This window comes from Gracilinanus agilis, chromosome 6 (genome assembly GCF_016433145.1).
Source record: "Gracilinanus agilis isolate LMUSP501 chromosome 6, AgileGrace, whole genome shotgun sequence".
In the NCBI taxonomy this organism is placed as follows: Eukaryota; Metazoa; Chordata; class Mammalia; order Didelphimorphia; family Didelphidae; genus Gracilinanus; species Gracilinanus agilis.
The window spans coordinates 152,655,899-152,669,833 of NC_058135.1; the positions used below are offsets into that span (position 1 = coordinate 152,655,899).

At 31.9% G+C, this 13,935-nt stretch overlaps 1 protein-coding gene across 1 annotated transcript in view; it reads left to right on the forward strand.

Moving 5' to 3' along the window:
- Positions 1 to 13,032, forward strand: part of TECRL (trans-2,3-enoyl-CoA reductase like) — a 147,514-nt gene extending 134,482 nt beyond the window's left edge. Inside the window, exons 9-12 of the mRNA XM_044681041.1 lie at positions 7,900 to 7,957; positions 11,222 to 11,307; positions 11,900 to 11,945; positions 12,905 to 13,032. Coding sequence (XP_044536976.1) covers positions 7,900 to 7,957; positions 11,222 to 11,307; positions 11,900 to 11,945; positions 12,905 to 13,032 — 318 coding nt within the window. The remainder of the gene's footprint in view (positions 1 to 7,899; positions 7,958 to 11,221; positions 11,308 to 11,899; positions 11,946 to 12,904) is intronic.
- Positions 13,033 to 13,935: the final 903 nt, after the last annotated feature.

Sequence of the window (13,935 nt, forward strand, 5' to 3'; positions counted from 1 at the left end):
AAAAATATTCTTTGTATAAAAAAAGAATATCTAATATTAAAGTATTTGCAGGCTTGCAAAGTTATATATGTATATTATCTCATGTGATCTTCACAACTGTGGAAGTTAGGTGCTACTATTATCCTCATATGAGTGATGAGCAAACTGATTCAGAGAACTTAAGTAACTTTTTAAAGATCACACAGATACCAAGTGTCTGAGGTTATGTCTGAACTCTGGTACGTCTGACTCCAGGTCCATTGATCTCTTCACTGGCTTATATGGCTGCCTCTAGTGCCAGTGTCTTTCCATGCCAAAAAATGAAAAATAATGCACTCTCCTTATTCTTTCTAACTTCCATACAGGCACTCAGACCAGAGCTTCTGCCCTAACGTGCTATCTTGAATATTTCTCTTTCTGACTTTTGCCAGAGTCATTACTCCAGTACAAGATGTTAAAACCTCTTAACTGACCTAAGAATACCCATCTAACAGGCAAACATATATTTTCTATTATATATTACATTATATGATACATAATTCATAATAATTAATATGTACTATTGCCAGATTATTACTCTGCTACCCTAAGCATGTCACATTCCATGTTACAAAGCCAATGATAACTTAGCTTTGCCTTTTTAAATAAAATTCAAAGCCTTTCCCTGACATTTAAGGATCTCCAAAATCTAATTCAATCTGTTATTTCTAATCTCATTGACTACTACATCACTTGAGATACCATTTGCTCTTGACAAATCAGATGACAATACTCTCTATTCTACAAATATACCTTCTTCTTTGCCATTGTGAATATTTCCTCATATTATTTGCTCCTTTGGTGATATTATATTTTTTCCTCTCACCTTGCCAAAATCTTGTCACCTTTACAATGTACATTAGCAGACACAAGCAGTAATATGTAGGTTATTTTCCTGGAGTAAAAGACTTGTGTATTACTTTTAGTGTTAGAAATCTAGTCAAGAGATTTAAATAGATTCTGAGAGCAATATATGAGTTACAAGGTGGTGTTCTGAACTCAAACTATTTTAACAGGTTTCTTTCATTCCTTTGTTACACCTGAACAGGCAGATAACTACTTAGATCTTTGTTCATGAGCCAAAGAATAAACTTATCCTGCCAGATGGTGGCATGACTTTGGAATTCAACTCAGAAATTATTTAGACCTTTGTTTTTCTGACTCCCAACATATGGGATAAAACATTAAAAAAATATGAAATCTTTTACAATTATATCTTGGCTCTGGCCATCTTTCCTTTCAGTTTAAGTTAGACATATAAATGCAATTAGATACTTACTTGATGTGTGACCCTGCTCAGTCACTAAAACTCATTTTAACTCAGTTTTCTCTACTATAAAATGGCAATAATAACAGTACCTGTATCCCAAGGTTAAGAAGATCAAATTATATACACATGTATAAAAATATATGTATATATGTTTGTATGTTTGTATTTAAAGCACTTAGCACAGTGACTGAATATAAATGCTTATTCCTTTCCTTCTCTCTCAATCAGAGGTTTTTAATGTATATAAAGGTCAGTGAAAAAGGAACACTACAAGTTCTCCTATTTCCTTTCAGAGATAGCGATAATTATATCATTCTATATAAGAATAATAGGAAGCCAGACACCAATGTTACAATAGAGGGCAAATAGAGAGAGATTCTATACGGGTGAGACTCTCTTCTAGCTCTCCCCTCCTGCCAAATATACACTGGGAGAGTTCAAGGGGGTGTCACCCCAAAACTGGGTGACCTGTATGTTCATGCCCCCCCAAAGGAGTTGGGGGCAAGGCTTCCCTCTAAAATGAGGTATGGAGTACCCCAATCTGATTCTGAATGAGGGCTTGGTTCACACAAACCTCCCCACAGGTCAGTCAACTTCACAGTGAGTGGTCTAGCTCCATGGTGGAAGCAGCTAGACCAAGCTGTGGTTCCCCTCTCTCTCGTCTCTCAGGCACACTGGAACGCTATCTGACTAATGAATGGCTTTTATTATTTGCAATTTAGGGGTTGGGGAAAGGGATGAAGGGCAGAGGGATTTTGGGGTGCCCTATTCTCTATTTCTATGGGGTCCAACACTTAGGTAGGAAACCCAGTGGTTCCCACTACTAAGCTTCTCCCCTCGCCCCTTCTCCTTCTGATTCTATTTCTATTTATTTCTATTTCTATTTCTTCTATTTCTATTTCTATTTCTATCCTTTCTATAGTTGTAAGTTAGAACAGAAAGGGTCTCTCAGCAAGGTTGGGTAATGGGGTAAGGATCCTAAGAGAGTGCTCCCAAAATGGAGTCCAAAAACTTAGCTTACTCTACGGTTGAAGTCTTGATGGGTGAGAAGCAGTGGAATCTTTGACCTGGGAATCAGGGTTTCAATGTCCAAAGAAAGATCCTCAGGGAGCCTTCAGGACTGGATTTGAGCTGAGGTGGCCTCCTCCCAAAGACTTCTCCTCTCCTCCTTCCTCTGGAGAATTCCCAGAATTCCCTTGGTCTCCACTGTCACCAACTGTCACCAACTGTCAGCCACTCCTTCTCTGGCTCTTTTTGTCCCACCCCCCTTGCACAAATCCCATCCTTACATCTACATGCCCAATTTCTTCCTCTCAGATCTTCTGTTCAGTGAAGGAGATTCCTTTTCACCCTCCTTTCCAAGAGAAGAGGTAAAGGAATTCTGTTACATGAAGTCTCCTCCTGCCTCACCAATATGGTAACAAATATGAGTCAGAGTAGATGGTGTACTTCAGAAAATCTGGGATTTCAAAGGATTTTCACATTTCCATGGCATTTTTCATATCTTATCCATGCACAGTAGCTCAGAGACCCTTGTCTTTTGACTCTAAATAAGTCTGAGTGGGGGAAAAGATGTCATTTACAGGAATAGGATTCTTCTGAGCCTGTTACTCTGAGCACAAGTTTGGCTCTGCCTCTATTCCTTGCAGCAAAAAGATCATTATGACTCTCAAAGGAGTAGGAGCAATATCATTCCCTTTAATAGAATCAAATCATTTGCTTTGCCAAGAATCCTTTGTTAATCAGCCCTAGTCCCATGGGCAATTTATAGAAAAAGAAACAGCCAGAATGTCCCCAGGCTACAATGGCAAACTTAGAATGCTAGCTATCCCCAAGCCAGTTTTCTTCAACATATATTTCCTTAACATAGAAGTAGATATAGATATAGATATAGAAAAGAAAAACTGTTGGGCATATAGTGATTTTTTCCCCTCCACAAATCTCCCATAGTGCTTTTTTTTTTTTTTGTAATTCTTTCATGAAACCAATCACTGATATAAAGTGAGAGGTTAAGTCTCTCTTTATATCCAGAATAAATAAATAAGATCACAAATAATAAAAGTCTACCTTAGGGAAAAACAAACTTCAAGAGTGATCACTCAGCCTGATTATGTAATAATGACAAGTCGAATGACAATTGTGGTATCACATATGATTAGGCAGAGAAATGAGGAAACCCTGCCCATTAACAAAATCTTCAGTCATGCAAATGTAGTTTATCATACCCAGATTCTGTTTCTCTTCCTTGATTTTAGTGAGCTTAGTCTATAAACACATATCCTCCCCCACCAAAAAAATGGTCACCCCTATCTTCCATGAACTATACTAGGTCATGGTAACATAAAAGCAAAATAAAATATTGTTTGCTCTCAAGAAACTTATATTCTCTTGGGGGAAATAGCATGTGTGTGTGTGTGTGTGTGTGTGTGTGTGTGTGTGTGTGTAAGTACGTTAAATACTTAAGAGCCCATATTCAAAATATATCATTTAAGGTGGTAGGCATTAGACCCCAGCAATGTCTGGAAAGGACTTAACGTATAAAATTATATTTAACTGAGACTTGAAAGAAACTAGTCTTTCTAAGAGGTAGAAGTGAGGAAGAAACACATTCCCCCAAAGTAAAGAAACACTGAGAGTTGGGAGATGCAGTGTATTATGTGAGGATAGCCAGTAGGTTACTATATTTTAGAATCTATAAAAGCAGTGGAATGTAAGAATATTGGAAAAATAGAAAGAGGCAAGTTATAAAGGACTTCAAATGGCAAAAAAGGATTTTATGTTTGATCTTAAAGGTAAGTAGACATAAAACAAGAAATGTTCTTCTCTCAGGGATTAGGAATCTAATCAGTAGGAAATCACCCCCTCACCTTTCATTAAGAAAACTGTGTTAGACTAGAAAATTCCCTCTGGGATCATGCATAAATTCAGATAAACAAAATATCTTGGGGGATCCCTGTAGTACACAGGGAATGCAGCTGAGGTCAGACAAAGCATTTCCAGATATTCTATAAAATGTAACAGATAAAAATATGCTGGAACTTATAATAGTTCTAAACTCATTCCTTATTAGAACAAACAGTCTCAGTTTAAAAGAAAAGAAAACAAGGGTAGCAATGTCTGTGTGGGCTTCTGGAAAGGATTAAATACTCATGATTGATCATTTAGGGTCTCTAATCCAGTAGATAAACTATTTTGTAGAACTTCAGTTTATAATGATCTCACAATAAGACTAATCATCTAGATCTTCCCGAAAGCAAAATAGAAAATTAACCATCCGTGAGCTATTATTACTGTGTTCTGTTCAAACTAAAGCACCAATACTTTAGGGACTAAAAACCACACTACTCAAATGAGCCACAGTGCTCTTACAGATTATTATTCAATAACTAAAAGTACACAAAAATTCAAACAAGCAAATATCATCTCAGAAAGATTTGATGAGATTTGTAAAAGAAACTGGAAACTAGATGGTCCACTTAAAGTCTACCACAAAAGAGGGATTTTTTTCCTGCCTTCATGAATGCTTTTAAAACAAAGGTATTTGAAAAATTAGAATCATCTATAAAGAACCTCTGTCTAATATGACTTTTACACAGTGAAGGATCCCTAAATTTTCCTGGATTAAGCCCCAATGGTACTTCTATGTTTAAATTTGGCTGATTTAACAGATAGACTTTAATACTTCAACAGATAAAGGATATTGATGTAGACAATTCCTTTGCTAGTAGTGATCATAAGCCTTCCATGTATTCTCATCTTGTATGATCCTTCTTCTTGTCCTGCCATAAATATTTTATAGTTGATTTATGCAATGCTCTGGGGGATCTCTCTAAGGTCTTTTCAATATTTTATGAATAGCAGTGTGACATTCAGGCCATTAATTTGTTCCTCTTTCATCTTGAAACATGCCTGACCTGCTTCCTTTTCTGATCATACACATCAAGGATGATGACTTTTAAGCCACTTCTACCATGGAAGTCATCACTTACAATATGTTACAGACTAATTACAGCCACTATAACATTTTCTACATCTTGCAATTTTTATTCTTTTGAGATCATTGAATGCCATGAGCAGAGCTGATACTAAAAAAAAATATTGTTCCTCCGTTAACATTTGTATAAAGATTTTGAGTTTAAAAAGAGCTTTACTCAATTCAATGTATCCTCACATTCCTGTAAATTAGTTACTATTATTTTCTCCACTTTTTTCAAATGAGGAAACTGAGGCAGGCAGTGCTGAGGGGGTCACACAATTAGTCAGTGGCTTAGGCAGGATTTGAATTTAACTGTTCCTGGTACAAAGACTTATGCTCTTGCTGCACTACCTAAGTTTTTGGGTTTTTTTGTTTTTTTTTAAAGTGGGCTTTCATGTCACAGAGAATTCTTGGATCATTGGAAGTCCAAGCTCCTTTTACTCATTTATGGGAACAACTTATTGCCCATAGGCTATGCTTTTTGAGTAGATAGATATAGATAAACAATCATATAGTCTATATACATACAGATAATATATGTGTACATAGTGGATAGAGATGAGAACCCAGAGTTGGAAAGACCTGAGTTTAAACCCTTTCTCAGAATCTTAGTAGTTCTGTGACCTTGAGCAGGTCACTTAACCTCTATTTGCCTGAATTTCCTCGTTCATTACATGGAAATAATAATAGTATCAAACTCTAAAGGTTATTGTGAAGATCAAAAGAAACAACATTATTAAAGGGCTTAGCATTATAAATAGCACATAATAGGAGCTATATAAATACTAGCCATTGTATTTTATTAACAAGATTTGTACCTTTCTGGAACCTATTACAAATACCAAAATGCCATTTAGAGAAAACATTCACCTTAGATCTAAGAACAGCTTTTTGATCAGGCACTTTTGGCAGTAATAGGGTAATTAAGAAAAATGAGGTTTGGGAACAGGGAAATTAGTTCATTTTAGAAATGTGTTTTGTTGTTTGTGGGAAATTCAGTTCAAAAGATCTAGAAGGCAGTTGCAGGTGAGCAAAGAAGTTCAGCCTGAAGAGGTAAATTTGATAAATAAAAGAATAGGCTTGATAATTAATTTGATGTAATCACCAAATTAGATAGTATAGAGTGAAATAATTTTAATAATTAATAATACAATAAAAGAAGTACAACTATTTTTACTAGAATGTAATTTCTTTATTGGTGTATTTATTTAAGATTAATACATATAACATCTTGGAGAAACCACCAAATAATAGAATTAAGGATGTTGCCCCAGGTTTCCTTATCCACTGATGCCATAGCTTTCGCTGATATATTTATTTTTATTTTCAACAGTCAACCAGAGTATTCATTTATCTCAAAAAAAAGAAATGTAATGGCATAAGATAAATAATAATTTATCTACCATAATCTTGAAATATACTCTCCACAAATACACAGAAAACAGGCATGTATAAGTATTTTTTACCATGGCCTTCCTATCTGTCTCTGACGATTTTGTTTGATTTGTATATGAAAACATAGTCAGGGAATTTGGGGTTATGTTGTTATTTTGTTATTTTGGAGACATTCATGTCCTATCTACTTACAAAAGAATTGGAGGAAACTTAAACGTTTAACAATATAAAAGTGGACAATTAGATGTAAAAACAAATATAAATTTATCTACCAATTTGCCTTTTTTATACCACATAACTACCATTTGCAGACAAGAATGATAAATACAGACAGATAAGGAGGATGATATAGTGGAAGAAATATTGGCCCTGGCATCTAGAATGGATTTATATGTTCATATCATTGAAATATTTTAGTTGAATCATAACATCCAATAAAATATTATTTTAAAGTTAGAGATAACATTAATTATAATATGATCTATTTTTTAAAAGAAACATACCTCAGAAAGAAAACTTTAGTATTTACTTTTTTTTAGGTAATAACAGGAAAATACAGCTATACCAGATGACCAAAAACAATGGTTGCACTTTAGACCACTGTAGAATCTACACATTATTCTACCATTAGGAAAAAAATTTATAAATACTAAAAAGAAAAAACATCAATATAGCTATAGTAAACTATTATCTGGAATTTATTCAATTAGAAATCTCAAATACCTTATACTTCTTTTCTGAAACTTTGCAAGGACTGGGAGTCCCTTCATATAAAACTTCATGGTTTTCTATTGTGTATTTAACTTTATTCTAATCCTTTGAAAATTGGCAATACATGCTTGGTATGAATAATATATAAGTTTTTTTTATTATTTCAAACAATCTAGTTTTTGACTTTCATGAAGAATGGTGACTATATATCAGGAAATATAACATAACCAATATTCACATTAAAATATTCCAAGTTGTTACAAATAAATTATGAATGATGATAAATAACTGTCAATAATTTGCTTAATATTTGTTACTTGAGGAGGATGTTCATTTTGTTTTTATGTTTGTAAAATCTCTAAATTGTTTGAAATTATTTTTTCCTATTATATTTAGTATACAAATATACAAATATTTATTTTGTCTTTTAAGTGTACATTTATAAATATAAACTCCTTTATAAATATAAGAAATTATTTTTGTGAAAATAACAAAGCAATAATATCAATATTTTAAAAAATGTTTTCAGATTTGTGAAGCTGGGAACCATTTTATCAATGTAGTATTAGCTCATCCAAATCATACAGGTTTGTTTTATTTTCTCCCTTTTTCTGTAGTGAAGTGAAATGTATTGATTATTGTATTAATATAACTTAAGATATTGCCTATGCTCCCTTCTCTCCTGAAAATGCATTCTCCTCACCTTCATACTAAATATTATATAGGAAAACTCTAGTATATCAATTCCTTCCACTTCTGTTCTTTTCTTTCTATGCCTAAGGTCTACTAATCCTTATGTTCCAAAGGGCACTATAACTCATTATTAAATTCTTAGGGGGGAAAAAGCCTAAAGAGTCCACTTACTTGACTATTCAAGTATAAGTGAGTAAGTAGTCTAAATGACTTAGCTTTAAAATAAGTACACTGGCAAGTTCTGAACCTAAATATTTACCATAGCTATCTATTTCATTTCAGTGACATACTTGATGATAAAATTTCAATTTTACTTTGTGTGGCAACATGAACACAATTTCTTTTAATATAGGAGTCATGTGCCATGTGAGAGACATGTAATGGGACTAATAACTTAATTTTCCCTTCAATCAATATGAATTTAATGAATCACTGCATGAATCTATCACCCAAGTCGAAAGAGATACAGTAGAAAGAACATTGACTCTTCAGTTACAGGATTGGGGTTCATATCTTACCTCTTACACACACACTCTGTGAAGTTAATCAATAATTTGACCTGTCATAGTCAATCATTCCCTAAATTAAATAATAAACTTACACAAGTAGTCAAAATTTAGATTGAATATTATTATATGGCACTGGAGAACAATTGGCTATGCCAATGGATCTATAATTTTATTGATGTCTGTATAATTGTAATGTAGATCACAACTCATCCATGCATGCCCAGTTTCTTGTTTAGTACTATCCAAAGTCTCTGAATAACCTAAATATACTGTCATATCCAAATCCTAGAAAATTTGATGAATAATTTTAAATATCCCAAAGCAGAAACCCATAGGTTATTCCTTTTTTCATGCTATGGGGCAAGACTTTCATCATTTTATTCATGTATTTCATGGAAACTCCTGCATCTTGAAATGGGATAAACTTTTTCTCAGAAAGCAAAATATATAAGAACATTTCCCTACAATGATCTATAATTTTGATACTAACTTCATTTTGATTAACTTTCATTTATTTATTGGAAACGTCATGGCCTTCGACAAACAGGGTCCCTAACTAATAGTTAGATCATACATATATTTGACAGGGAATGAATCAATGCAAGGCATTTATTATAACTTCTATTTTTACTTTTCTATTTAAATAATGAATATAATTTTGGTAATAATATACTAATACTTAATGATGACCTTAGAGCTCTAACTAAATTTAAAATTTTACTGTTTATGTGATTAAATCATTCATCAGAGCAAAAAAGGGGCAATTTTGCAGTTCATATTTTCATTTATGAATGTTATAGTAACGAGTTTAACTTGAAATCATTATATAGAGATAACTGTTTAAACTAGTTTTGATAAAATTTCAAAAGGGAAGCAATCATTAACAATACTTGAGTGACACATTGCTAAGTATTGTGAAAGCTATATATAACAATTTTTGCTGCTTTGAAGTATTGCTATTATTGTGATGAAAAATACTGTGGGGTTATATGTGGGAGTTAAATATATCAGTAATTACTGTAAAATAGGTAGGCATAAAACTAAGTTATGTTTTATAATTTATTTTGAATGTTTATATATGGCATTTTCCAGTGTTCCCATTTGGTTGTAGTTGAATTCATTTTATAAAGTGTTAAGATGTTTTAATCATTCATATTTCAAAAGTATCTGGCATCTCTACAACTTAAAAAATGTAGACAAAAAAGAAAAAAACATTCAGGAACAAAAAATTTGTTACCTCAAGTGAATTTAACTAAGTTATTTTCTAGTTAGTTTATTTTATATAAAATGATATTCAAGTGTGATAAAGGCCTTTCAGATTCAAAACAAAATGATTAGAAATTGTCTATAAAAGAATGAAAAAACATAAAATAAATCCAGAAGAATTTATATTATGTATAATGAAGAGTATTTCCCTATGGTAAAGGATTTATTAAATAGTGAAATACATTAACCCATAGGCAAAGACAAAGTATCTCCAGATATTTGTTCTATATCATTTTGATGTCAAGAAAAGGTAACTACAATATGTTCTTGAGATCAGTTTAAATATTTCATTTGTAACATTTAAAAATGCTATATATAGAGAAAAAAATTCCCCACTCCCTTTAAATATCAGTGAGAAAACTTCAGAAGAATGCTTGATTCTTCTTTAAAAATTACCTTAAAGAAATCAAATGGATAGATCCTAAGAATAAGAATTGTTGTTGACATTCTCACTGATGAACCTGCTTCTATTTTTGTTAATTTGACAAATGACTGGACATAAATGCAGCTTATTTTACTACTCTATAGATCTATGATCTTATCAATAATGACTTACTTCCCCCCATGTATAATTAGACAGTCTTTTTTTAATGTATATAATTAATTTAGAATATTTTTCCACAGTTACATGATTCATATTCTTTCCTTCACCTCCTCCCTCCTGAAGTCAACAAGCAATTCCACTGGGTTTTACATGTGTCATTGATCAAGACCTATTTCCATATTATTAATATTTGTAATAGAGTGATCATTTAGAGTCTAGATCCCCAATCATATCCCCATTAAACCATGTGATCAAGCAAATGCTTTTCTTCTGTGTTTCTACTCCCACAGTTCTTCCTCTGTAATTAGACAGTCTTCATGACCTACTCTACCCAGAAACAATGAATCCACTTCTTGGCCACCTTTGTGATAGTGTAGCCCTCTCTCTCTTATATTATCTGGTCTGGTTCTCATGTAACAAGTAGTCTCTACATGAGGACTATCTATTTTGCTAAGGGTTATCAAAGCTTGTTTCCTATAAACATAGCTTTCCAAAACACTGCATTACTTCCCTACCATAACAAGATTAGAATCTTCTATTTTCCCAAGTAAGAAGTTTAAGGAAAGTGGGAATTATAAGATCGATTATCACTTGTATGATACAGAGATAAAAATAAAAATTTCAGAAGACAATCAGAAATAAAAATATCATGGCCAAATTAGATATTTCAATAAAGAATATAAATCCACTGGTGTCATGGACTTTAAATTTTAACCTTTTTGTCCCCATTATCCATTTTTATGCCTTATATAATAGTAGCTTTATAAGGGCCTGTAGAATTGAAAAAAAAAGAAAAGAAAAAAAACAAAACACTGATTTTCTTTCCTTCTTTCTCAAAGGAAATAATGCTTGTTTCCCAAGTCCAACTTACAACCCTTTCACATGGTTGTTTATGTTGGTTTCCTGTCCTAACTATACCTATGAGGTAAGTTGTCTAATCCCTCTCTCATTTTTAACTGAATTTGTATATTACATATATATATATATATATATATGTCTAGTTAGATACGTATAGAGATAGATTTACAACAGTATGCACAAAGATATATTGCTTTGCAAAATGTTAGGCATATTTTTCAAATTTTGTTGATGTAATGTCTTCATCAGGCAATAAATTATTTGTAAGGGCTTTGGCTTTAAATAGTTTTGAATTGTATAAAATGTATATAAATTAATTAATATGTAAAAAATGTCTATAACTTAATAATTTATACAACTTTATGTAATGTACTATAGGAAAGATTTTAATCATATTTCTTACGTGTATAACTTTTTTAATGATTGCCACTATTTAATCAATTTGCTTCCAAACTAAATTTTTAGTCTTTGAGGAACATTTTTCATTACTATTTTTATTCGACCTATTACCCATTGTTTCTGAGCTTTCTTGTTAATTAAACAATTAAAATAATCTTTTAAGGGTTTTTTGTTGTCATTTGTTTATTTTATAAAATAATCCTTAATATAATATCAATAGGCAGTTTTATATTGTTTATAACTTTTTTTTAATGTAACAGATTGGGTCATGGATTAGTTTCACAGTTATGACACAAACACTGCCAGGTAAGATGATAACTATATTCTTTGACAACTGAAAAAGTTAAATATACCATAACAAAAAGTAATTTTTAAGAATAAGTCAGTATTAACTAGAATAGTAACTGTTATAACAATAATCTTTGGTGTGAACTAAAAGAGAAAAGGTCATTATGTTTTCATTTTCATTTTTATATTGATTTCCTCACTTACATTGCCAAGTTTTTAAAACAGTTTTCAATCTGTTAGGGAAAAGAATGTATCTTTTTGGAAGTATTCCTTATACGTTTTGCTTGGTGGGAATGTGGTTCAAACATATATAACAAGTTACTTCTAATGAATCTAAATCAAAGTAAATAGCAAATGTTTATTGTGCTTCTAATGTGAGGCTCCGTTTTTTTTGGCTGGGATGTGTGTGTGTGTGTGTGTGTGTGTGTGTGTGTGTGTGTGTTATGGTGTCATAAAGTGAGTTTTTGAATGACCACTTTCCTTAAATAAAAATATGACTATTTATTGAAAAGTAAATTTCTGGTTGGAATTCTTCATTCTATGAGGTAAATATATGTTTCATACATTCTATGTTATCAGTTAGGCCATTTTATTTTTTAAATTTCAAATAATTTCTATAAAAATGTGAGTTTAAATAAATTTACCCAAATATGTGACCCAGAGTGTATCTATCTTTTGTCTTTATTTAAAATCCAATTTGAAAGAAGAAATTCTCTGAACTTATCTTTCAGAAGTTTTCCATCATATAGCCAGAAAGAAGAGTCCTTTTTTCTGCTCAGCTACTCTAGTGCCAGCTTCCTCCAGTTTTATTCTTTCCCTTAAAAATGGCCTTTTAAGAAAGATGACAAAATGGAATGTTATACAATATTTGAGCTATACTTTAAGATTTATGGATAATCATTTCTATTTGGTAAAGTTATGAATTCAAGCACCCACACAAATTGAGTGAAAATTTTGTTGTATTTCTTTTCTTCCAGTTGGAATTTTTACACTCCTGATGAGTATCCAGATGTCACTGTGGGCACAAAAGAAGCATAAAGTGTACCTGAAGAAATTTGATTCTTATGTGTATAGGAAATCAGCAATGATTCCATTTATTTTGTAATGTTGGGGAGGGGCCAAACGTCTCTTCATATACTTCTAAGGAACAAAATAATAGTCATATTAACTCAACACAAGTCAAAATTTCTTAGGGGTTTGATTTTCATAATTTCAATATATTTGGTTAAATTTGGAGAAACAGAAACAAATAGGATAATAAGAGGAAGAGGAAGCACAGAAACAGGTCTACCTTTTTTTCAGTTAACCACTTAACTATTAACCTAAATAAAGCTCAGTGGAAAAAGTGCTGGAAAGAGCCCTGGCTATACCACTGATCGTCTGTATGATATTGGGCATGTTACTTAATTTTTCTGGGACTTAGTTTCCTTACCTACTATATGAACAAATTGAGCTAATGTCTTTCTAAGGTTGATTCCAGGTTTAAAATTTATAATTTTAATTTGTTGGCTTGTATTATTATTTACCTTATTGAACTTTGTACATTTAGCAGATGTAATTATAACAATAAGCAACGATGAAGTCTGGAGTCTAAATTGGAATATTTTATGAGGTAGTTTTCTTGGATTAAAAAAATCATTTTAAATTGCACAATTCCTGTTTATTAGCTAATTAATAGTTGTACTGCAGAGTCTGTTAACAATGAATTGTCAAATGCCCAATGTATTTTTAAACTGTAAGATAAATGTCTAAAAATTCTACTTAAATTAAAAATGAAAGATCTATCATTATCTATTTTGTGTACTTAATGAACCATCTACCAATGAATGCATGACTAAAGATTTTTGAAGGTGAGAGTAGAATTCAAAGTGATTCCTATTTAATTTTCATGGGGACTGTAGGACACATGATTTTATTTTCATCATAGATGGCAAAAAAATGTTGTTAGTGGAGGTGAGGAAGGAGAGGGAAAGGTTTTTTGTACACATATTTTCTTCAAGGCAAGTTT